The sequence below is a fragment of the Ornithorhynchus anatinus genome, chromosome 4 (assembly GCF_004115215.2).
Source record: "Ornithorhynchus anatinus isolate Pmale09 chromosome 4, mOrnAna1.pri.v4, whole genome shotgun sequence".
In the NCBI taxonomy this organism is placed as follows: domain Eukaryota; kingdom Metazoa; phylum Chordata; class Mammalia; order Monotremata; family Ornithorhynchidae; genus Ornithorhynchus; species Ornithorhynchus anatinus.
In genome coordinates this window covers 34,624,071-34,649,511 of record NC_041731.1, presented here as the reverse complement: position 1 = coordinate 34,649,511, position 25,441 = coordinate 34,624,071, and the positions used below count along the sequence as shown (strand labels likewise).

Here is a 25,441-nt window from a genome sequence, read left to right as displayed (position 1 = left end):
TTGGATGGAGAGAAAGGATGGGTGGATCTTAGAACCACCAGATCGAATATATAGGTTGAACAAGAGAGATGGCTGCCCACCCACCTCCACATCAAACAGAAACTCCTTACCATCGGCTTTAAAGCACTCTCTTTAATGCCCCCTCCTACCATAACCCTGCCCTCACATTTTGCTCTTCTAATGCCAACTTTCACACTGTTCCTTCTGGTCTGGAACACCCTCCCACTTCATATCTGACAATCACTCTTCCCACCTTCAAAGTTTTATTAAAAGTACATCTATCTCCTCCAAAGGGCCTTCCCCAACTAAAGCTCTCATTTTTTCTTCTCCCACTTCCTTCTGTGTCGCCCTTTTATTTGGATTTGCACCCTTTATTCACCCTTCCCTCAGTCCCACAGCACTTATGTACCTATCTCTAATTTATTTATATTAATGTCTATCTCCCCCTCAACACTTTAAGGTCCTTGTGGATCTACCAACTCTGTTATATCGTGCTCTCCCAAACACTTAGATCCGTGCTCTGCACACAGTAAGTGCTCAATAAATACGATTGAATGATCATCCCACCCTTGGCCCTCTACCTAGAACTCCCTTCCCTTTCATAGCTGGAAAAGTACCATTCTCCCTACCTTCAAAGTCAACCTAAAATGACATCTCCTCCAAGAGGCCCACCCCAACTAAGCCCTTATTTCCCAACTTGCTCTCCCTTCTGCGTCACTTATGCCCTGGGATCTGTACCCTTTACACGTGACAGGCAACCCATCCTCAGCCCCCACAGTGCTTACTTGCATATCATTATACCCTGCCATTTCCCCTATCTTTAATGCTTTTTAATGCCTGTCTCCCACTCTACACTCTTCGCTCCTGATGGGCAGGGATTGTGTCTCCCCAGTATAATAAGGATAGTATTTGTTAAGCGCTTACTATTTGCAAAAAGCAGCAGCTCAGTGGAAAGAGCCCGGGCTTGGGAGTCAGAGGATGTGGGTTCTAATCCTGCCTGGGCCACCTGTCTATGTGACCTTGGGCAAGCCACTTCACTCCTCTGGGCCTCAGTGACCTCATCTGCAAACAGGGATGAGGACTCTGAGCCCCACAGAGGACGACCTGCTCCCAGATTGAGCTCCCCTTTTCCCAGACTGAGCTTCCCTTTTCCCAGATTGAGCTCCCCTTTTCCCTCTGCTCCCTCTACCCCCCCCCTTCACCTCTCCGCAGCTAAACCCTCTTCTCCCCCCTTTCCCTCTGCTCCTCCCCGTCTCCCGTCCCATCCCCTCAGCACTGTACTCGTTGGCTCAACTGTATATATCTTCATTCCCTATTTATTTTGTTAATGAGATGTACATCACCCTAATTCTATTTATTTGCTATTGCTTTAATGAGATGTTCTTCCCCTTGATTCTATTTATTGCCATTGTTCTTGTCTGTCTGTTTCCCCCGATTAAACTGTAAACTCGTCAAAGGGCAGGGACTGTCTCTGTTACCGATTTGTACATTCCAAGCGTTTAGTACAGTGCTCTGCACATAGTAAGCGCTCAATAAATATTGAATGAATGAAAAGCACCATTCTAAGGGCTGGGGGGGCACAAGGTGATCAGATTGTCCCATATGGGGCTCATAATCTTAATCCCCATTTTACGGATGAGGTAACTGATGCACAGAGAAGTTAAGTGACTTGCCCAAAGTCACACAGCTGACAAGAGGAGGAGCTGGGATTAGAACCCATGACCTCTGACTCCCAAGCCCGCGATCTTTCCACTGAGCCACGCTGCTTCTCTTCTAGTATGGCTTAGCAGATAGAGACGGGGTGTAGGTGTCAGAAGGTCATGAGCGCTAATCCTGGCATTATCCAAGGCCTAAAAAAACCACAAATAGATAATTGGACCTAGAAAAAAATCTGTCCTGTTCTGATGCCAACACGCCAACAGTATCACAAATCTGAGAGATCAATAAGTGCTGACCATTCAGTCTTCTCAAGTCAACCTTGATCAGTGGAATCTGAGGAGAAGCAGAGTTTGTCTTTTTCCCAGGTCACTGACTTTTAGAATTTTGTATATAAGAGAAAGTGAGCTTCTTCATACCCAGAGGCAATGGGGTTTGCTACGTAAACATTAATAAATGTTTTAGACATTACTTCAAGTCTCTATATAGCGTGCCACGCATGCGAACCACCACTCATTGCATGTCCCTAAATAAAACAAAGACTTTAGCTATGACAAAGTAACTATTCATTTATAGGAGGCAAGAGCCGTCAGAAACCTCTGCAGGACCTGTTTGGAGAACACTGATTTGTGCTGTGTATGACACCAAAAAAGGCACTACAGACTAATGCTAATAATAATAATAATGATGATGATATTTAAGCACTTACTATGTACTAAGCACTGAGGTAGATACCAGATAATCAGGTCCCACATGGGCTCAGCAAACCCTTCATCTTCATTTATTTCCCCTCAAGCAAAACTTTTAGGCCATATCCTCAATCAATTTGCAGGAATGTGACATCTCTCTCTTTAGGAACATGAAAACTCACTCTCTTCTGAACTAATCACACAGTTCTGGAGGTCCATCTTACAGATATCCCACATATTGACCTCCACAAACCCATTTTATTCTTTTTTGTTTTTTTTAAAATAAAAAAAACTTTGTAGAACTAGATAGAAGCAGAATTGGAACAAAGGAAAGAGGTTTTAGAATGAAAATTATAAATGTGAAAGTGATTTTTTTTTTCAGCAGTTTCCATTTCCTATCGTGGGGTGGAATGTGTGGGAAGAATAGAGGGAGGAAAAAAAGAAGTCACTGAGGCTTTGCCATTGTTTTTATCTGAGGAACACAGAGTATCAAAATAATAGGGAACTCTAATCCTGCAGACCAGCTCCTAGCCAACCACACAATACATAAAGGGAGAATGGCTCTGGAGAAAACACAGAACCCCACAATATTTTTTTTCACTTCCCTGGTGTACCTCCTACATGATTCATTTTAAACTTTTCCTTGGAATTTTTTTTGTTAAAAAACACTTCAGAATAGGTTTAACATAAGAGTCGTGACCCACATGTGAATCAGAATTTTGGTAGAGATGTGATCATCGGAGTCCCATTCTTCGGTGTCCAGCTCTCTCCCGGACAAGAGCTATCTGGAGAGAAATCTGACTGAAATGGCCAACTAAATATTTCCTGTCGTCTCAAACCTGTCTGGGGCAAACCCAACTAATCAGTTTGGCATGAGAGCTTGAATGCTAGAAAGTCAAGACAGGGTTACAGTCATGATTTAGGTACTGCTGCTGATGCAGGGGGAAACTGTGTATTCAGAACAGAAGCATGTTTTTTGCCATCAAGATCTTTATGATGCTTTATATTTAGAAAGAACCAAATTTACATGCAGCCAGCACCCTTTAAAAAAACTACAGTAAAACTTTAAGCTATTTTTCAAGGTACTAAAAACTTCTTAACCGGGAAAACTTCTTAGAAGGACTTGGAAAATAATGGTCATAAACAGAATCTAAAAATGGGAATGCATCCTATGGGAAAGCTTATGGGAACTCTTAAAAAGGTTTTACTGTAATTGATAAATCCTAACACCAGGATCTGAGCCCTTTCCAATATAAAAGGCTATTATATAGTATTATGTTGGCAAGAAGGGACCTAAAGGGAATTTCTACTAACAGAAGCCTACAGTGAAAGCCCCAGGAGTACTGCAATAAATAGTCTAGTAATAGCTAGCACTTCCCTCAGGATGGGGAAATACGTTTCAGAAGAGGACTAAGACACCTTTATTATGTCAATGGCCGCATATATTAGGGAGTAGTTTAAATTTAGCTACTGGTAGGTCTCGTTTGAGCGCATAAAAAATGTCCCGGATTGGATTGAGATGAGAACAGTACGCTCCCATCTAATTCTCCGTAGTTCACCCTTTTATCATAATGACATCCATTGCTGTTGAGTGCATGGTATAACCAGCATCAGATTTCCGGAACTACAATTTGAGGGGTTAAAAGCATCATTATGCCTCTCCAGCTGCCATCACCTGACCTTCAGCTACAGCGAGGGACACTCAGGGAATCCATGTGAAGGGAAAGAAGCGTCACAACGGTGAGAGCTGGCCTTAGTCTAGCCTAAATCAAAGCAGCTTGGTAACTGAGGCCCAAGGTCCACATTCCCTGCTCCATCTCCTTATCTTTAAAAAAGCGGAGACCACGCCTGGTGGTGAACTTTGAGCTATCTACCTGAGATGAAAGGTAAAGGAGCAGCCTGACCTAGAGGCAGGAAATAGATTTGTTCAAAGATATACTCTGTTGAGGTAATCCCAGGTTCATCCTTCCACATTAGCACGTTCTGGGCAGAGAATGTCTCTACCAACTCTGTTGGACGGTCCTCTTCCAAGCACTTAGTACAGTGCTCTGCACACAGTAAGCGCTCAGGAAGTACTACTGTTCCATAACCCCGATGCAGATTCACTGCATATTAACGCAGAGTTCGCTAACTTACTTCCAATTCCACGGTTCCCTCTCTACTAATCTGTGGTGAAAATGTCTCAGTTCCATTGAAATGCCGCCTCTTGACTCAGCAAGGTCAACGTGGTGATCCATCCTGACAAATCAGTGATTCAAAACTCAGGGCCGGCCAAATGAAAAAAAGATCATACCAGGGGCTCCATATCATCACATCAGGTTAGAAAAGTCCATCCCAACCCGACGATGACTAACTTGGATGTCCAGTAAGTTTTACTATCATAGTTCAAATGCATTCTTGAAAGATATTCTAAAGTCTTCCATACCCTTTACCTCAGTTAAAATTTTAAGGTAGCATCTGGTCCTATCATCGAAATATTCTCGGCCAAAATTGTTAAGTACTCTTCTAAAACAGATAAAACAGAATATGGCACAAGAAATTCTTAAAATCCTTTTAAGGCCACATCTGACACTGCACTGCATCCAGAAAGGTGTGCATTTCTGCAAGTTCTCCCACAATTCTGCCACTCTGCCACTGTGTTCCACCCAAAAACACACAGCTGACAACTCACACTTAGAAGAACTGACTGCATCACAAACCTGTCTTTAAAAGCCCCACTGCCAGATTGGGAAAAGTCTCCCAAAATCATAACCTTTTCCTGGAAGAGATGCTCTTCGCTGAGGATGCAATGTCATGTAATGGTACCATCAGGCACCATTTTTCCGAGTCTATCTGCGGCAAGCGTTTCTCCAGAGATATCCTGGGCCCCTAACCCACGTGCTCCAGAAACTTTCCCCCCTGATGCTCCGGAACACCGACGCCACTTCTGCATCATGAAACTCGGTGGCAGGAGTTGGGGAAAAGGTAGGCTGTGTGCTTAAAATGAAAGTAAAGGGCATAAAACTATCCAGTAACGGATCCCTACTGGACAGGGGGCAGACCAGCTGAAAAACAAACCATCTCATATAGGACCGGATAATTGGACAGCAGGGCTACACAGCATTTATCCGAGGGGGAGGGGAGGGCCTGGAATCCAAGGCGGATAGACAAGGAGGCTGGAATCAGGTCAGAATGAGTCTGGGTCAGGAGGAAGAACCAGGTTAAGATAGAAGAAGGGACTCGTCTCCAGTCTATTTTCTCTGCAGAACACTGGGTGGGTAGAGAGGAGGGCGCTACAGAATGGGCCAGAAGAGGGTTGTTGGAGTAATGGGCCATAACAATGCTAGCAGGGAGCCCCTCATCCCTGCCTGAAGCTATTGCGAGCCTTGCAAAAGGTCCCGCAGTGCATGAGAGCAAAAATAATAATAATATAGTATGCTCGTTTTTCTCATTCACGAGCATCTGGCAAGATAAAATGGCAAGCATCTTGGAAAAGTGACAAAAGCGAGAAATGGATGCTATCCTTGCCTGTCCTGATATTGGCATGTTATTTAAATCATGTATCTATTGGGAAACTTATATGAGCTTTATTATGTGGGTGGAAATCTTTGGCATTAATTCTTGGAGTTGTCAAACTCTGGAAGTTCTTAAAATGGTTTAACACTATAGTACATGTTTCCATGTACAATGTAAATACTTGAATCCTCCAGAGCTTAGCACAGTGCTTGGCATAAAATAAGTGCTTAACACATACCACAATTACTATTATTATTGTTGCTATTAATCAGAAGCTCTCTCCCTCATGGAGCTCTTTGGCACCGCGCCCACCCCAGCCAGGCATTATTCCCGCTGTTTCCCTCTCGTCTGCCCTCTCTTTCCGTCACAAGCGACAAGAGGCAACATTGACAATAAGCAGGCTCCTCATATCGATCAAAATCTTCCCTTGAGCTCTTGGCTTCTGTTGCTGCAGAACCAGGTGCTCTTGAAACTCCAAACCATGTGTTCTCTATACAGGTAGGAAGTCTTAAGCTGCTTGGATTTTCATTTCTGGCTGGATTTGAACCCTGGGGTGAAAAACCAGGCTTGGATACACTGGATACATACTGAAAATGATGGTTCACTTTCAGGCAGAAAAACCACGAAATTGAACTGGCTGTGACGCTGGGAAGTATATCATAAGTCTAAGTCCCTTCTAGACTGCGAGCCTGTTGTTGGGTAGGGATTGTCTCTATCTGTTGACAAATTGTACTTTCCAAGCGCTTAGTACAGTGCTCTGCACCCAGTAAGCGCTCAATAAATACAATGGAATGAATGAAATCTAAACTTGAACTTCAGAATCTCAGATTAGCTCGGTTTTCAAAGCAAACATCTTGCTGCACTACAGGAAATCTCCTTTTTCCCTTGTCTTGTGTGGGTCCTTGGACTTCCACTTTTCATCATACTTCTGAACAAGATGAAAACTCCTCTAGGTACACTCTACTTTTCATTCCCTAGAATAATGTAATATAAGCTCTTTCCTTGTAGTAACAATAATGTTGGTATTTGTTAAGCACTTACTATGTGCAGAGCACTGTTCTAAGTGCTGGGGTAAATATAAGGTCATCAGTTTATCCCACATGAGGCTCACAGTCTTCACCCCCATTTTACAGATGAGGGAACTGATGCCCAGAGAAGTCAAGTGACTTGCCCACAGTCACACAGCTCACAGGTGGCAGAGCCGGAATTCAAACCCATGATCTCTGGCTCCCAAGCCCGTGCTCTTTCCACTGAACCACGATGAAGAGGTTATCAGAGGCAGGCTCCCTTGATCAGGTCTCATGCCAACCTTCCTGTCTCTCTACTAGACTGTAAGCTCACTGGGCAGGGTACATGACTACCAACTCTGCTACACTGCACTCTCCCAAGCGCTTCGTAGGGTGCTCTGCGCCCACTAGGCTCTCCATAAATACCACTGATCCATCACCTCACTCAAGTATCCCTTCTAGCCTGCTTTCTCTCACAACATCCTCTGCCATGGTTATCGCGCCTCCCACAGTTCTTCACACTCACCCCTGTCCCTCCCTCCCAACATCTGACAGGGTTTTGAGCCCTGCATAACACAAAATTGTGCCCGTGATTATTATTAAGGTACGTGTTCAGCACTTACTATATGCCAAGCACTGAACTGAGTGTTGGGGTAGATACAAAATAATGAGACTGGATGCAAGTTCTATCTTTATAATCTGTAGTTTCCAAAAACCATGTCAGACAATCGATGAATAACTCTTGTTTTAACTGTGCAGCTGCGACTTAAGAATTTTAAGATTTTTGCAGAGTATATACTCCCTCCGAAGTCCAATCTAACCTTCGAGAAGATAGTCAAGTATTTACACGGTACACAGAAACAAGTACTATAGAGTTAAATCATTTTAACAATTCCAAAAATTTGACAACTCTAAACATTAATGCCAAAGACTGCCGCCTAGATAATGAAGCTCATGACAGTTTCACAATAGACGCTTGATTTAAATAATATGCCAATACCAGGGCAGTCAGATTACCTCCATAATTCTTGGTTTTGTCATTTTTCTAAGATGCTTGCCATTTTTTCTTGCCGAATGCTCTTGAATGAGAGAAATGAGTGTACTATGTCATTTTTTTCTATTCTGCAGAGGAGGACCTGCTGCAAGGTTTGTACTTACAAAAACACCACTCCAGGTGGCCCCAAGAGCATATTACAAGTTTTATTTTTTAATTGTGGATAATTTAAAATGGCAAAATAGTTTAAATCAGCAGGATAGGCAACATATACATGGAGACACAACTGCTACAGGCTAAATGAAGTTAAGTCAAATTAAAAAAAAAAACTCACACTAAAATAACGATAACGGTTGACGAAGTTTACCCACCAAACTGGTCTTTCTCAAACACCAGGCTACGCTGACAGTTCTAAAAGAAAAACGCATTAAATAAATCAGCTGTCTGAATTGCCACTTTCTAGTTTTCAATAATCAAAAACACAGAAGTATTCGTTAGCACTGTCTACTGAGTGCAGAACACTAAGTCCTTGGAAGAAAACAATAAAAGTAAAGATGCAGTCTTCCTCCTCAGGGAGTTTATCTAAAGGATCCGGATGGATGCAAATTATTTACAAATAATGGAAGCAAAAGAACAAACTACTTTAATATTGCCCTAGTAAATAAAGCCACTAGTAATCCCTATTTATCTAGAGCTACCTCTTCCCTAGCAGATCCATATCAGGGGCAGTGAACTGATGAAATCAATAGTATTTATTGAGTGCTTACTGTGTGCAGACCATTATACTAAGCGTTTGGGAGAGTACAATATAACAGAGGAGGCAGACACGTTCTAGAGGACAATTTAATGGAAAATTTGGACTTTGATACCCTAGACAGAAAGAATCCTAGAGGCCACTTCCTTGAGGAAACAGCGAGTGTGGTCCTGATCATTCACTGCAGCGTATGGGGAGGTTGTGACAACTAAAGACACTATCCGAAAAGGAGAAATCAGGAGTTCAAGCTAGAGTGAGTTCTCTGATGAAATCTGAAACATCTTGAAAGAATAATAATAAGTGTGGCATTAAGTGCTTACTACGGGCTAGACACCATATTAAGCACCGGGATAGATTCAAGCTAATTGGGTTGGGCTCAGTCCCTGCGCCACGTGAGGTTTACAGGCTTAATCCTCGTTCTGCAGATGAGGCACAGATGAGTGAGGTGATTTGTCCAAGGTCATACAGCAGACAAGTGGCAGAGCCCGGATTAGAACCCACATCCTTCTGGCTCCCAGGCTCCGCGCTCTATCCACTAGACCATGGTGTTTTATGGAATATGAGCTGGAGAACTACGTTAGCAAGGAAAGAGCAAAAGTAAAGGAATGGAAAGAGGGTCCCACCTCCCCCAAATTTCATCTGAGCTATTCACGCATCCAAATGAACGGAATGCACTAAACACGTGTTAAAAAACAGATGACTAACAAAGGTATCCCATGGCATATAAAATTTGAAAAGAGGAGCAGGAATTGCCATCACACTCCCAGATACAAAGAAACAGAACAGACAGGAGGCAAAACAGACTGGGGAAAGGCAATTTCAGCAAAAGAATGGCTTGCTTCGTTTCTTAGAAGTCGGACCAACACAGACAGATTATTTAGTCTACCACGAAGAGTTAGGAAGTGAAACACCACTTCCCTCACCATTCTTCGAAACTCTATTGGTCTTTTATCCTGAGCTGAAGTAGTAAAATGAAAATACCTCTCTCTCTGTCTCTGATAGCACACCAATGATAGATTTGTGCTGTGTGGAATTATCTAAAAAGCATTTTCTAAACAGGGAAAACTTTCCCATTCTGTTGAAGCAATGAAGCGTTGAATGTCATTTCAATTGACTGACCCATCTAAGAGGCAAAAAAAAATAACCAAACAACAAATGGGAATGAGTAAGAGATATACGGATTTTATTGAGAAAACAGGTTGAGTAACACTACCCAACGTTGCATGTAATAATAATAATAGTATTTGCTAAGCAATTACTATGTGCCAAACACAGAACTGAGCTCTAGGGTAGTTAAAAAGCAATCAGGTTGGACACAATTCCTGAACTACACAGGGTTCACAACCTAAGGAGAAGGGAGAACAGGGATTTAATCTCCATTTGACAGATGAGAAAAACGAGTCCTAGAGAAGTTAAGCGACTTGTCCAAGGTTATCCAGAAGACAAGTGGGGCAGAGCTAGGGTTCAAACCCAGGTCCAGTGACTCCCGGGCCTGTGTTCTTTCCACCAGGCCATGTTGCTTCTCATGACAGAGTTAAAATCTGACCCACCTTTCGTCAAGAGACTCCCCATTTTACCCAGTTAACTCACAGGCTGGCAATGTGCCTTGAATGCCCCGACTACAGTATTCTCTAACAATAATGCCGAGTAAGAGGCAGTCACCTTGACCTTTAACGTTAAGGCTCAATGTCTAACGCAGGCTCGAGTACACAGTCTTTCTTGGGACATAAGAAATTGCTGATAAATTTACTCTCCATAGTGTAATGCCCAATCAATCAACAGTATTTATTGGGCACCTATTGGTTGCAAAGCATTGGTCAAAGTGCTGGGACAGTACAAATGAGTGAGACATAATCCCTGCCCTCAAGGAGCGGACAATCTAACAGAGGAGAATACAAACACAAGTCATTTACAAGAGCTGGAGAAGCGAAAAACATCATTAGGGTAGTTGACAATAGAAGTTTGGAACACGATAATAATACTAATAACAACAACTGTGGTATTTGTTAAGTACTTACTATGTGCCTTTACAAAGCACTGGGATAGATACCCAATCATCAGGTTGGACAGAGTCCCTGACCCACATAGGGCTCACAAGTCTAGGTAGGAGGGAGGAAAGCTATGGAATCCCCATTTTACAGATGAGGCAACTGAGGCCCACAGAAGGGAAGTGATTTGCCCAAGGTCACCCAGCTGACAAGTGGCAGAGCCGGGATGAGACTCTGAGGCTCGGGCTCTATCCACTAAACCATGCTGCTATTAGGATCATATCTCCTCCATTCATTAAATCGTATTTATTGAGTGTTACTGTGTGCACAGCACTAAAATAAATGCTTGGGAAGGTACAGCACAACAATAAACAATGACATTCCCTGCCCATGAGAAGCTTACTCCAATACAATAAGCCTTCCCTAAGTAACCTCTCATCTCCACACTTTAGCCTCCATCCCTTCAGCATCACCTATGCACTTGGATTTACATTATTAGTATTAATAATCATAACTATGGTACTTGTAAAGTGCTTACTATGTGCAAGCACTGTTCTAAACACTGGAGTAGATACAGGTTAATCAGGTTGGACACCGTCCCCGTACCACATGAGGCTCATGCTCTTAATCCCCTTTTTACAGATGAGGTGACTGAGGCCCAGAGAAGTTAAGTGACCTGCCCAAAGTCACACCGCAGGTATGTTTGACCTTCTGACTCTCAAGCCCGTGCTTTATCCGCTAAGTCACGCTGCTTCTTTACTATGTGTCAAGCACTCTTCTAAGCACTGTGGTAGATGCAGGTTAACAGGCTGGACACAGACCCCGTCTCTCATGGGGCTCACAATCTAAACAGGAGGGAGAACAGGTATTGAATCCCCATTTTACAGATGAGGAAACTGAGGCACAGAGAAGCTCAGTAGCTTGCCCAAGGTCACACAGCTGGTGACTGGCAGAGTTAGGATTAGAACCCAGGTCCTCTGACTCCCAGGCTTGGGCTCTTTCCATTAGACCACACTGTGCCCCCTAAACACTTCAATACTTCACCCCACCCCTAATGCCACAGCACGTATGTACACATCTTTATATTCTACCGTTTCCCCTAACTCTAATTTAACACCTGTGGACCCCACTAGGCTGGTAAGGTGCTCTTCACACAAGAAATGCTTAATAAATGCCACTGCTTACTCGGTAGGTATGAAAAGGGAGTCTCAAATTCCTAATTCTTTTGCACAAATTTAGTCACAATTCAGTCTTTAACGCAAAACCACCAACTGACACATCCCAGACACTTTTTAGCTCACTTTGACAGGTGAAGAAATTCATTCAATAGTATTTACTGAGCGCTTACTGTGTGCAGAGCACTGTACTAAGCTCTTGGAATGTACAAATTGGTAACAGATAGAGACGGTCCCTGCCCTGTGACAGGCTTACAGTCTAATCGGGGAGAAGAAATGTATTAACAAATCGATTAGGAAACTTGAAAAAGAAAATTGATAAGTAAAAGCAAAAGGAGCAAATGATTCCCAATGAACAGTTGTTATTTCTGTCCCGGCTCTGCCACTTGTCAGCTGTGTGACTGTGGGCAAGTCGCTTAACTTCTCTGTGCCTCAGTTACCTCATCTGTAAAATGGGGATTAAGATTGTGAGCTTCACGTGGGATAACCTGATCACCTTGTATCTACCCCAGCACTTAGAACAGTGCTCTGCACAAAGTAAGCACTTAACAAATATCAACATTATTATTTAAGAAGCTACAGGGAAGTGTCTTACTCTTGTCAACCTGCAGTCCGGAATACAATTTCAATTGGGGAAGCAGGATAGCCCGGAGAAGCAACATGGCCTAGTGGGAAGAACGCTGGCCTGGGAGTCAGAGGACCTGGGTTCTAATCCCAGCTCTGCCAACTGCCTGCTGTGTGACCTTGGGCAAGTCACTTAATTTATCTTTGTGACAAAGATAAGTCACAATTAAGGTTTAATTGGGGATTAAACCTTTCTCCAGTTTAGACTGTGAACTCCATGTGGGACAGGAAGTTAGTGCAATGTGACTATCTTGTATAATAATAATAATAATATTTGTTAAGTGCTTACTATGTGCCCAGCACTGTTCTACGCGCTGGGGTAAAGGCAAATTAATCAGGTTGGACACAGCCCATGTCCCACATGGGGCTCACACTTTTAATCCCCATTTTACAGATGAGATAACTGAGGCCCAGAGAAGTTAAGCAACTTGCCCAAGGTCACAAAGAAAACATGTGGTGGTGCCAGGTTTAGAATCCAGGTCCTTCTGACCCCCAGGCCTGTGTTTTATTCACTAAGCTACGCTGCTTCTCACTAAGCCACCCTGTACCTACCGCAGCACTCAGAACTGTGCTTGACACAGTAACAAATATATATTTAAAAAAAATTAAATTAGGAAGTTATCCCACTATACAAAAACAAAGAACCATCTATAAATTATAGCCTCTTTGTTGGTATGTTTTGTTCTTTGGTCCTTGCTGAGCACTTTGTGTCAGTCTTCTAAGTGCAGGGATAGGTACTAGTCAATTAAGTTGGACACAGTCCCTGTCCCGCATGGGGCTCACAGCCTTAAGTAGGAGGGAGTACTAAATCCCCATTTTACAGGTGAGGAAACTGAGGCACAGTGAAATTGTGACTTGCCCAAGGTCACACAGCAATCAACTGGCAGAGCCAGGATTAGGAGGAGGAGCAGGAGGAAGAGGCCCTGAAGAAGTGGAAAACCACCGCTGTGACTCGGGCACCCAGTGAATATCCGGACAACCTGCGCAAACCAAGGCATGGGGGTCAGGGGCCAGGAGAGAGAGCAGTTTCAGATGGGTTGCACGGGGGCCCCAGGAACCACGGGGGCTCCCGTGGTGGGGGTCATCCCGCACATCCAATCCATCACCAATGCCTGCCGGTCTCACTTTACAATATTGCCAAGATTCGCCCTTTCCTCTCCACCCAAACGGCTATCTTACTGATTCAGGTTCTCATAATATTCCGTCTGGATTACTGTCAGCCTTCTCTCTGATCTCCCTTCTTCCCGTCTCTCCCCACTTCAGTCTATTCTTCACTCCGCTGCCCGGCTCATCTCCCTGCAGAAACGCTCTGGGCATGTCACTCCTCTTCTTAAAAACCTCCAGTGGTTGCCCATCAACATCCGCACCAAACAAAAACTCCTCACTCTGGGTTTCGAGGCTCTCCATCCCCTTGCCCCCTCCTCCCTTCTCTCTTTCTACCACCCACCCCGCACGCTCCGCTCCTCTGCCGCCCACCTCCTCACCGTCCCCCGTTCTTGCCTGTCCCGCCGTCGACCCTGAGCCACGTCCTCCCGCGGTCCTGGAACGCCCTCCCTCCTCCTCTCCTCCAAACTAACTCTCTTCCCCTCTTCAAGGCCCTACTGAGAGCTCACCTCCTCCAAGAGGCCTTCCCAGACTGAGCTTCCGCTTTTCCCTCTGCTCCCTCTTTTCCCTCTGCTCCCTCTCCACCCCCCCCACCTCCCCTCAGTTAAGCCCCCTTTCCCTCTGCTCCTCCCCCTCTCCCTTCCCCTCCCCTCAGCACTGTGCTATATTTTTTTTATTACCCTATTTATTTTGTTAATGAGGTGTACATTCCCTTGATTCTATTTATTGTGTTTATGTTGTTTTGTTTTTGTCCATCTGTCTCCCCCAATTAGACTATAAGCCCGTCACTGGGCAGGGATGGTCTCTAGCTGTTGCCGAATTGTATATTCCAAGCGCTTAGTACAGTGCTCTGCACATAGTAAGCTCTCAATAAATACTACTGAATGAATGACTCTTAGGCCCGTGCTCTTTCCACTAAGCCATGCTGCTTCTCTTTCTGTATACTCATTAAATTACAAGTTGTCATGGGTCACCAGACATTGGAAAGTTTGCTGAATTTGCTTGCTCCGCTTCAACTCAATAGCAACTTCAAATGAACTTTCGAAGAGGGAACACAGTTATCTTACACTCCAGCAGTTTTGGAAGATAAAAATCGAGAGCGGATCAATGCAACCTAGGAATCATTTCAACACAGTCTTGAATTCAGCAGCACACTGGGTTAAGTAACTTCAAGGCATGCGAGAACTGATAACTTGGTCTCCAAATGCCTTTGCTCTACTAATGCCGGGGAAAAAAAAAATAGGGAAAACGGTTGTAGCTGAGGGGAGGAGAACATCAACATATAATTTCCAAGGATCAGTTTCACTCCCTTGTTCTGCTGGCACATGTTGGTGAGGGGTGCCAGAGGAAAGGAGAAAAAGAGAGTATATTCAAGGAGTTGAGAGGAAAAGGAATATAAATTCTCCATAAGGCACGCTTAAGGGAAGGGGTAAGTAAAAAAAAAAAATACATATGTTCTAGCATTCAGGAAAGAATAAATGTCAGGACTCAGTTGCTGAAGATCCTAAAAAAAAAAAAAAAAAAAAGCTTATTTAGCTATTTATTGTTGGCTCTTTCATTGAGAGTAGGGGTAAAAATTAAAAAGGTGGGTCTTATGGTTTTCTTGTTCCTTTTTAAGGTATTTGTTATGCTCTTATTATGTGCTAGGCACTCTTCTAAGCGCAGTACTGTACTAAAGGTAAAGTACCCTCTGATTACAGGTACTTCTGGTTACGACAAACAGCCCTTATGCTCAACGTGAGCTCCGTTTCAACTTTACAACCCATCACTTTCAATCTTACCACAGACGCCTCCCTTATGGCATCTGCTCCACCGCCACCGACAGGAAGATCAGGAGATCATTTTTGAAGCGGCAATGGGAGAGGGAGGCTATAAAATCAAGTGTAAAGAGGGGCAAGGCGTGAGGTGGGAGAGGGCAGAGATCTAGTTGGTTTCAACTTACACCCCAACTTTAAGACAGTTTTTGGGAAATCGCTTATGCCAAAACGCTAAGGGCTGCCCGTATCTAGGCAGCCTAACTTTTGTAAGACATTTTGAAAGAGACAGGGGAAATTCCTCGCTACTGAGACACAATCAGTTCTCCACATATTCCTTTTGGATAGACTTAATGGGATGCCCTAAATTTTTCGTACAAATAATATAAATACTATCACTATTACGATATAATTTAATAATAGTAGTATTTAAGTGCTTATTATATGCCAAGCACTGAACTAAGCACTTGGGTAGATACACATGGGACTCACAGTCTAAATAAGAGGGAGAACAATGAATCCCCATTTTGCAGATGAGGGAATCGAGGCCCAGAGAAGCTGAGTGACTTGACCAAGGATACGCAGCGAGTAAGTGGCAGAGCCGGGGTCAGAACCCAAGTCCTCTGACTCCCAGACCCACGCTCTTTCCACTAGGCCATGATGCTTCAAGTGGCCTAGTAGGCATTTCACCCAGGTGAAATGCCCAAATCTGTGAGCTAAGTACATCTTCCTTGACAGAGTTTCCACTTTTAAAATGCTACAGTTCTCTGAACTGACAGTACTCTAAAGTCCCGCACAATTGACCTAAAAATTAGTTAAATCAGCAAGCAAATATTTGGTAGTTCCAGGTGAGAAGGTATGTTCTGCTTTGACTGCAAGATGTAAATACAGTGAATTAACGTAATCTCTAGAGAAGGACGCTACGAAATATAAAAACCTGTTAAAAACTTACAAGTTTTTTAAGAATGAAGCTTTTAGAAATGAAAGTATTAATTCTCCATAGGGAAAAAAAACCTAAGGCACATGATATTAAAAAGCTTGAGAGAGAAACCAAATATAAAAAAGCAAAAATAGTCTTTGAATAATACTATTAATAACTGTGGTATTTGTTAAGCATTTACTGTATGCTGAGCTCTGTGAACCAAAAACTGGGGTAGATACAAGATAATCAGGTCAGACAGTTGTTATCCCTCGTGGAACTCACGGTCAAAGTAGGAGGGAGAGCAGGTCCTGGATCCCAATTTTACAGATGAGGAAACTGAGGTACAGAGACATTAAGTCACTAGTCCAAGTTTACACAGCAGGCAAGTGGCAGAACTGGGATGAATGCCAATATCAACTACACTGCTGCGAAGATATTAGCATGCAATCATAAACTCTAACTCATGTATCAGAAGTTTGTGATCTACCAATAACTGATCTGCAGCCCTCCCAGAGGAGTGACCGGGGTGGCGGGGGGAGGCAAAGCAAGAGCAGGCCTAGGGAAAGCAGGCCAAGAGCAGGTTTAGGGAAACAGCATGGCCTAGTGGCAAGAACACAAGCTTGGGAGTCAAAAGACGTGGGTTCTAATCGCAGCTCCACCACGTGTCTGCTGTGTGACTTTGGGCAAGCCACTTAACTTCTCGGTGCCTCCATTACCTCATCTGTAAAATGGGGATGAAGACAGACACCCTCGAGGGGCAAGCCGATTACCTTGTATCTACCCTAGGGTTTAGAACAGTGCTTGGCACGTCGTAAACGCTTAACAAATACCATAGTAACAATAATAATGATGATGATGATGATGGTATTTGTTAAGGACTTAACTATGTGCCAAGCACTATTCTAAACACTGGGGTAGATACAAAGTAATCAGGTTGTCCCAGGTGGGGCTCACAGTCTTCATCCCCATTTTACAGATGACATTAAGCACTTATTGTGTGCCAAGCACTGTTCTGAGCGCTGTGGTAGATACAAGCTAATCAGGTTGTCCCACGTGGGGTTCAGGGTTCAGTCTTCATCCCTACTTTATAGTTGAGATACCACAGAGAAGTTCAGTGGCTCACCCAAGGTCACAAAGCAGAAGAGTGGCAGAGATGGGATTAGAGCCCAAGTCCTCTGACTCCCAAGCCCGGGCTCTTTCCACTAAGCCACGCTGCTTAATAGGGAAAGAGCCCAGGCTTGGGAGTCAGAGGTCATGGGTTTGAATCCTGGCTCTGCCACCTGTCAGCTGTGTGACTGTGGGCAAGTCACTTAAATACCAAATAACATTATTAATAGGGGAACTTCAGGAAGGAGCAACAAGGGAGAGGTGCAGCCAAGAAGAGTCAGATGGAGACCAGTCTCTCTCCTGGTCAGCTGGGGGGTGGAGGGTAGGAATAATAATAATAATAATAATAATAATAATAATAATGTTGGTATTTGTTAAGCACTTACTATGTGCAGAGCACTGTTCTAGGAGCTGGGTTAGATACAGGGTAATCCGGTTGTCCCACGGGAGGCTCCCAGTCTTCACCCCCATTTTACAGATGAGGGAACTGAGGCCCAGAGAAGTCAAGTGACTCGCCCACAGTCACACAGCTCACAGGTGGCAGAGCCAGCATTTGAATCCATGACCTCTGGCTCCCAAGCCCATGTTCTTTCCACTGAACCACGATGAAGAAGTTATCAGAGGCAGGCTCCCCTTGATCAGGTCTCATGCCAACCTTCCTGTCTCTCTTCTAGACTGTAAGCTCACTGGGCAGGGTACACGACTGCCAACTCTGCTACACTGTACTCTCCCAAGCGCTTTGTAGGGTGCTCTGCGCCCACTAGGCTCTCCATAAATACCACTGATCCATCACCTCACTCAAGTATCCCTTCTAGCCTGCTTTCTCTCACAATATCCTCTGCCATGGTTATCGCGCCTCCCACAGTTCTTCACACCCACCCCTGTCCCTCCCTCCCAACATGTGACAGGGTTTTTAGCCTTGCATAAGACAAAATTGTGCCTGTGGAATTGTATTCCTGGGCACATGTTTCAAAACTTCACACAAGAGAATCCAAATCCTATAAAATCTTGACCCATACCACCCAACGTCATTTTACAGATGTGAAGGAAGGTTTTAAATACTTTCACGGAACCCGCTCCTAACCAAACCACAACTAACGCTCTTGAAATGATATTATTTTGGTCGTCACTGATGTCTCTGGTGAACATATGGAGTATGTGATAGATGTCACCGTTTCCAATTTTCCCTGCATATATGTGTCTTGCCCTCTTGACCCCCCACATCATTCTAGCAAAAAGTTACCATCTGCCCAGTCCTGTTAGATCAACTGTCAGATAGCTGCATGATCCCTGATTCATACCTTACTCTAGCCCACTCTGTTTTCCTGCTGCAAAACATTCATTGATTTTTTTTTTTTGCCAAATAACTTCCTATTTGTCTATCCAAAAACATTAAATCTACCATTATTTAACCACCGGGAGTAGGGCGGCCACCCAAAAACCTCCCCCAAGACGACGGAACTGAAACTTCGGAAATTCTACAGATTCTTCACAGAGTTTCTTGGTTAGAAGCATTTTTGTCCCAGAAGGCGGCAACCCTAAAAGTTATTTTGGCTGGGTCATCACTAACGCTGTCAGCAAGTCTTAAAAAATCTGTCTGGGGATTCACAATGAACGAGAAACTTTTAAACCTTTGCCGCCGCGGGAAACTAGTCTTAAAATCTTATTAGATTTTTAGGGGGGGGTCTTTGACATCCAGGAGAATCGTCGGCTGTTTATCACAGGAGAGATCTGGGGAGGTGGGAGACGGGTTGACCTCAGTTAGCTCCAGCTCATTCTCAGCCCTATTTGCTCTCTTCATCACATCACCCTACCTCGCCGTACCCCAAAACTACTGGAAGCGATCTTGTGCTGGAAAGCGCACTCTGGAAATTCACAAGGTAGATGGTACGCCCAGTTCTCTCAGAGAGAGGGTTTGTGTTCTTGCGGAACCCTGCGTTTAAAGAAAACTCAGGGTGTCCAACATCACCCACAAATACGCCACTGTTATTCAGTGCAAAGTGGTGTCAGAAGACCATACACTTACTCTGCTCTCACACCCTATCCAAACTAGGCAGTAAAAGCATGTGTTCTAGAAGTACAGCTTCATTTGTGAATACCTGCAGAATTTGAAGTGGGCCAAAAAAAAATAAATCATACTAGGAATCAAAGAAAAGTTTCAATTACAACTTTCCTTTTCACACACAGTATTCTGTAACGTGGAAAATAGTTTCACACATGTGAAAACCCTTATCGATCAGGTAAACAATTATAAACTGTCATGTTCTTAATGAAAAAAGTCTCAGCACTTGCATAAGACCGACATGCATGTGAACATATTCTAGCTTCACCTAGGGCTTGGATATACTCATTCCTCTTTAATAAAAGCCTCCCCAGTTTTTAAAAACATAGGAGCACAGGAATTTGCAAATGAGGTGTCACAATACCAGTTTTACTTTGTCCTGAACTTACGATCTTGATATTAATTCGGGGCAAACGTGGAAGGCACTCACCGTGTTCCACAAAAAAAAGGGGTGCCACACTTCCCTTTCTACTTTGTCCCGGATTTACAACCTGGGCAATAATTCGGGGCGACCGGGAAAGGCGCTTACCGTGTTCCACAAAACTGGGGTGCCACACTCCCAATTCTAGTCTGTCCTGAATTTACAAACTGGACATTAATTCCGCGCAAGAGTGAAAGGCACTTACCATGTTCCACAAAAACATTGCAAGGTGGACCTCCGTGCCTGGATGGTTCCTTCTTCCCTGCTCCTTTGATAAAGTGCAGGGCAGGCAAACTTGGTCGCCTCTGGTCCCCAAGAACTTTTCCAGGCTGTTGCCCCATAAAGCAATGATGAGCCACCCTTTCCAGAAGAGGGTTGCCGATCTTCCAAAACTTTCGGGGGGCTTAGGGAGGAGAAGGGTATTTTAGTCTCTGTTTGGTTCACAGCATCTGCAAAACAAATTTACGGGACTGTCTCCGTCCTGATCTACCTTGGATCTACCCCAGTGCTTATAACAGTGCTTGACACAGAGTACGCGCTTAACCAATACCATTAAAAAAATTACTTACTGAGGTCAGTCACAAAACGAATGGTCCCAAAACAAGAAAAAGGTAGCTTTCAAGCTGACTCATGTAAACAGAGTTTCGATCGCTTTGCAACTCTCTCGGTTCGACCTAATGCATCCACAATGCAATCCCAGCTTGGAGTTCCTGGTCTCCCCCTGAAGAGGAACTGGATTTCCCCCCAGGGAAAGCGGTGCAAAAGAGAAAGCCCAACTGGTGGAGAGAACAAAAGTTTCCCCGCTGCAGTGGGGGACGGTTCTTTGCATAGCTCTGAAAGGCCGGTCATTGGCTTCGAGTTTTACTGGAGCCTGCGAGGGTCGGGCCCCGGATAGGAATTAAAAGTGGACGTCTGTGGCTGGAGTGGTCAGCTTTATGGTGGGATTCAGGGTAGGAATTAAAAGTGGACGTCTGAGGCTGGGGTGCTCAGCTTCATGGGGGGGGGGGGGTCCAGGTAGGAATTAAAAGTGGACGTCTGTAGCTGGAGTGGTCAGCTTTATGGTGGGATTCAGGGTAGGAATTAAAAGTGGACGTCTGAGGCTGGGGTGCTCAGCTTCATGGGGGGGTCCAGGTAGGAATTAAAAGTGGACGTCTGTAGCTGGAGTGGTCAGCTTTATGGTGGGATTCAGGGTAGGAATTAAAAGTGGACGTCTGAGGCTGGGGTGCTCAGCTTCATGGGGGGGTCCAGGTAGGAATTAAAAGTGGACGTCTGTGGCTGGGCTGCTCAGCTTCATGGTGGGGTCCCAGGTGGTAATTACAAGTGGACGTCCGTGGCTGGGCTGCTCGGCTTCCTGGTGGGGTCCCGGGTGGGAATTAAAAGTGGCCATCTGTGGCTGGAGTGCTCAGCTTCATGGTGAGTCCTGGTAGGAATTAAAAGTAGACGTCTGAGGCTGGGGTGCTCTGCTTCATGGTGGGGTCCCAGGTAAGAATTAAAAGTGGACGTCTGTGGCTGGGGCGCTCACCTTCACGGTGAGGCCAGGTAGGGATTTAAAGTAGACGTCTGAGGCTGGGGTGCTCAGCTTCATGGTGGGGTCCCAGGTAAGAATTAGAAGTGGACGTCTGTGGCTGGAGTGCTCAGCTTCATGGTGGGGTCTAAGGTGGGCGTTAAAAGTGGACGTCTGCGGCTGGGCTGCTCAGCTTCACGGTGGGGTCCGGAAAGTGGACGCCCGTGGGCCAATCGCTAAGGGCCTTCAACCGAGGGACTGGTCCTCCGGGGGAAGTTTTTCCAAATCCTAGCTCGACGTCTTCATCTTCTGCAGCTCTCTCTGGGAAGGGGGGGTGGGAGCGGGAGGAGGGTAGTGGAGTGCGTTTCCCGGCGGCCGAGGTCCGGTTTGTAAAAGTCCCGTGGGAGCAGGCCGGTCCTGGCCTTGGCCCGGAGCGCGGTGCAGGTGATCACGGGCCCGACGGGCCGAGGCAGGAGGCGACTCCGGCCCCCCGGGGAGACCCGTCCAGACGCTCACATCCCCCGGGGCCGACAGGGCCCGTTCCCCGGTGGGTCGGAGGCTCGGTGGGGTCGGGGTGACCGTCGGCTCCGGCTCGGCTATGAGGACCAGCGCCTCTCTCCCGCCGCCGCCATGATGGAGGAGCCGGCCGGGCCGCAACGAGGCGAGGCCACGCCCCCTCCGGGCCCGCCCCCCCCCGCGCGCCACACGCACGTGACGTCACGCGGGGGGGGGGGGGCGGCGCGAGACACCGCCCTGACTGGACCCCCGGCCTTGGGAGTCTCAGGTCGCGGGTTCGAATCCCGCTTGTCAGCTGTGGTCTTCCCTTCTCGGGCCCTCCTGGGAAATGGGGATGAAGACTGGGAGCCTCCCGGGGGACCATCTCATTCCCCTGTCTCTCCCCCCAGCGCTTAGCACAGTGCTCTGCACGGAGTAAGCGCTTAATGCCAACATGAGGAACATCATCACACACCTCCCTAGGCCGCGGGTCGCGGTGGGGGGGGGGGAGGGGGCCGCTTCCTGCGCTGCCATTGGTCCGTTGGCCTGGGCCGCCCCCGCCGATTGGCTGCTGGGCCCGCCCCGAGGGATGCTGGGAGTTGTAGTTCTCCTCAGGGACCCCTCGGCCGCCTGCCTGCCCATAATAATGTGGGTATTTTTTAAGCGCTTACTAGGTGCAGAGCACTGTTCTAAGCGCTGGGGGGGGGGATACAGGGTCATCAGGTGGTCCCACGTGAGGCTCCCAGTCTTCATCCCCATTTGACAGATGAGGTCACTGAGGCCCAGGGAAGTGACTTGCTCCCAGTCTTCATCCCCATTTGACAGATGAGGTCACTGAGGCCCAGGGAAGTGACTTGCCCCCAAGTCACCCAGCTGACAGGTGGCAGAGCCGGGATTCGAACCCGTGACCTCTGACTCCCGAGGCCGGGCTCTTTCCACTGAGCCACGCTGCTGGTAATAATGGTGGTATTTGTTAGCACTTAGGTGCTGAGCACTGTTCCAAGGGCTGGGGTAATAATAATAATAATGATGGTATCTGTTAAGTGCTCATCCTAAAACATACTAATAGTAATAGTACTTCTTCATTCACCCATTCAATCGCATTTGAGTGCCTACTCTGTGCAGAGCACTGGACTACGTGCTTGGAAAGCGCGCTTCAGCAATAAAGACTTTACAATCCCTGCCCACACCAGACTTAAGCGCTCACTGTGGGTTAAGCACTGTTCCGAGCGCTCGGGTGATGATAATAATGATGAGATTTGTTAAGCACTTACTATGGTCCAAGCGCTGTTCCAAGCGCTGGGGTAGATACAGGGTAATCAGGTTGTCCCACATGGGGCTCACACTTCCAATCAATCCCCATTTTACAAATGAGGTAACTGAGGCACAGAGTAATAATAATAATGTTGGTATCTGTTAAGCGCTTACTCTGTGCCGAGCACTGTTCTAAGTGCTGGGGTACAGTTAAGTGACTTGTCCAAGGTCACAAAGCACACAAGTGGCAGAGGCGGGATTAGAACCCACGTCCTCTGACTCCCAAGCCCGCGCTCTTTCCATTGTCGCACTGCTTCTCAAGGTAATCAGGTTGTCCCACGTGGGGCTCACTGTCTTCATCCCCATTTTACAGATGACATTAAGTGCTTATTGTGTGCCAAGCACTGTTCTGAGCACTGGGGTAGACACAAGGTAATCAGGTTGTCCCACATGGGGCTCACAGTCTTCATCCCTATTTTACAGGTGAGATAACACACAGAGAAGTTAAGGGGCTTGCCCAAGGTCACACATCAGACAAGTAAGTGGCAGAGAGGGGATTAGAACTCACATCTTCTGACTCCCAAACCCGTGCTTTTTCTCTTAAACCACATTCTAATGTAGTCCAGTGCCTGCCTAAAAGCATGGGATTGAAAGGCTCCTGCGTGATTCATATTTTCTTGAAGAGCTCCAGGTGAGGAAACTCCTCACCATCTTTTGCCTGCTTTCACATGTTGAATTTTTCTCCTTTGTAACTCTCAAAATCCACCCCCTCCACCGGCACATCTGACCCTATCCTTTCAGGCCTTCTCAAAATGCTTGCCCCCTCCCTTTCCTCCCTAAACCACCATCTTCAACTGTTTGCTCTCCATTGGTTTCTTCCCCACTGTTTTCACACGTCCATGTCTCCCCCACCCGAAAGAAAAAAAAAACCCTCCCTTTAACCGACCCCCACGACCCCCCCCCAATCTCCCTTCTACCATTCCTCTCCAAACTCCTTTGAGTGAGTGGTCGCTGTCTCAAGTTCCTCTCCTCCAATTCTCTCTTTGACTCCCTCCAATCTGGTTTCCGTCCCCTTCACTTCACGGAAACCGCCATCTCAAAGGTCACAAATGAGCTCCTTCTTACCTAATCAAATGGTCTCTACTCCATCCTAATCCTCCTCGACCTTTCAACTGTCATTAACACTGTCAACTACCCCCTCCCTCCAGGGAATGTTACCTAAACCTTGGCTTCACTGACACTATCCTTTCCTGGTCCTCCTATCCCTCTGGACTCTCATTTTCAGTCTCTTTTGCAGTTTCCTCCTCTGCCTCCCATCCTCTTGTGTCCCTCAAGGTTTAGGTCTGGGTCCCCTTTTATTCTCCATCTACACCATTGCCTTGGAGAACTCATTCACTCACATGGCTTCAATTACTACCTCCATGTGGATGATACCCAAATCTACATCTCCAGCACTGATCTCTCTCCCTCTCTGCAGTCTCACAATTCCTCCTGGCTTCAGGGCATCTCTATTTGGATATCCAGCCATCACCTCAAATGTAATGTGTTAAAAACAGAACTCCTTATCTTCCCACCCAAACCCTGTTTTCCCAGACTTTCCCATCACTGCAGACGGCACCACCATCCTTCCTGTCTCACAAGCCCGTAACTTCGGCATTATCCTTGACTCATCTCTCACATTCAACTCTCATATTCGAACTATCACTAAATCCTATCAGTGCAACCTCCGCGACATCGCTAAAATCTGTCCAATAGGCCCTCTCCGATTAAGCTCTCATCTCCTCTTCTCCCTCCTGCATCATTTCACTTGGAGCTGTACCCTTTAAGCCCTTGACATTTACCCAACCTCTACCCTCCAGCACTTACCTTTTCTGTGCCTCAGTTTTCTTGTTCTCCTTCCTACTTTGACTGTGAACCCCATGTGGAACAGGGACTGTCATACCTAATTTTTGTACCTACCCCCAGCACAGTGTTTGACATACAGTGATTGAATGGGGAGATTGAGCCATTTTCAGTGGAGAAGAGCGAGAATGGAAAAGAGATTCAAAGGACACTGAATCCATGTTACTTCCTTCTTCCTTGTGCTTAAAGCTTGCCATACACAATTATGAAAGTTAAGCGCTTCCTGTGTGTCAAGCACTGTTCTAAGCACTGGGTAAATGCAAATCAAGAGGGACACAGTCTCTGTCCCACATGGGGCTCACAGTCAATCCCCGGCAGCTTCATGAAAGAAGGTCGCAGGTACTACTTGTTCTTCAATCAGTGGTATTTAACTCTGCACACAGTATGTGCTCAACAAATACAATGATTATTTACTCTGACTTTGCCCTTCAAAGTCCTCTAGACTGTAAGCTCCTTTTGGGCAGACAACGTATCTACCAACTCTAATGTGTTATTATTACGATGATATTTGTTAAGCACTTATGTGCCAGGCGC

General features: G+C 45.8%; 1 protein-coding gene across 2 annotated transcripts in view; it reads right to left on the bottom strand.

Moving 5' to 3' along the window:
* ABL1 (ABL proto-oncogene 1, non-receptor tyrosine kinase) overlaps nucleotides 1–21,891 on the bottom strand; it is a 139,933-nt gene extending 118,042 nt beyond the window's left edge. The window contains exons 1-2 of one of the 2 annotated variants that reach the window (XM_001507100.5): nucleotides 20,322–21,891; nucleotides 19,958–20,201 (exon numbers count right to left, since the gene is read on the bottom strand). In XM_001507100.5, the coding sequence (XP_001507150.2) occupies nucleotides 19,958–20,093 (136 nt within the window). In that variant the 5' untranslated portion in view covers nucleotides 20,094–20,201; nucleotides 20,322–21,891. The remainder of the gene's footprint in view (nucleotides 1–19,957; nucleotides 20,202–20,321) is intronic. The other variant, XM_029063644.2, reaches the window with a different exon arrangement.
* Between the last annotated feature and the right edge of the window lie 3,550 nt (nucleotides 21,892–25,441).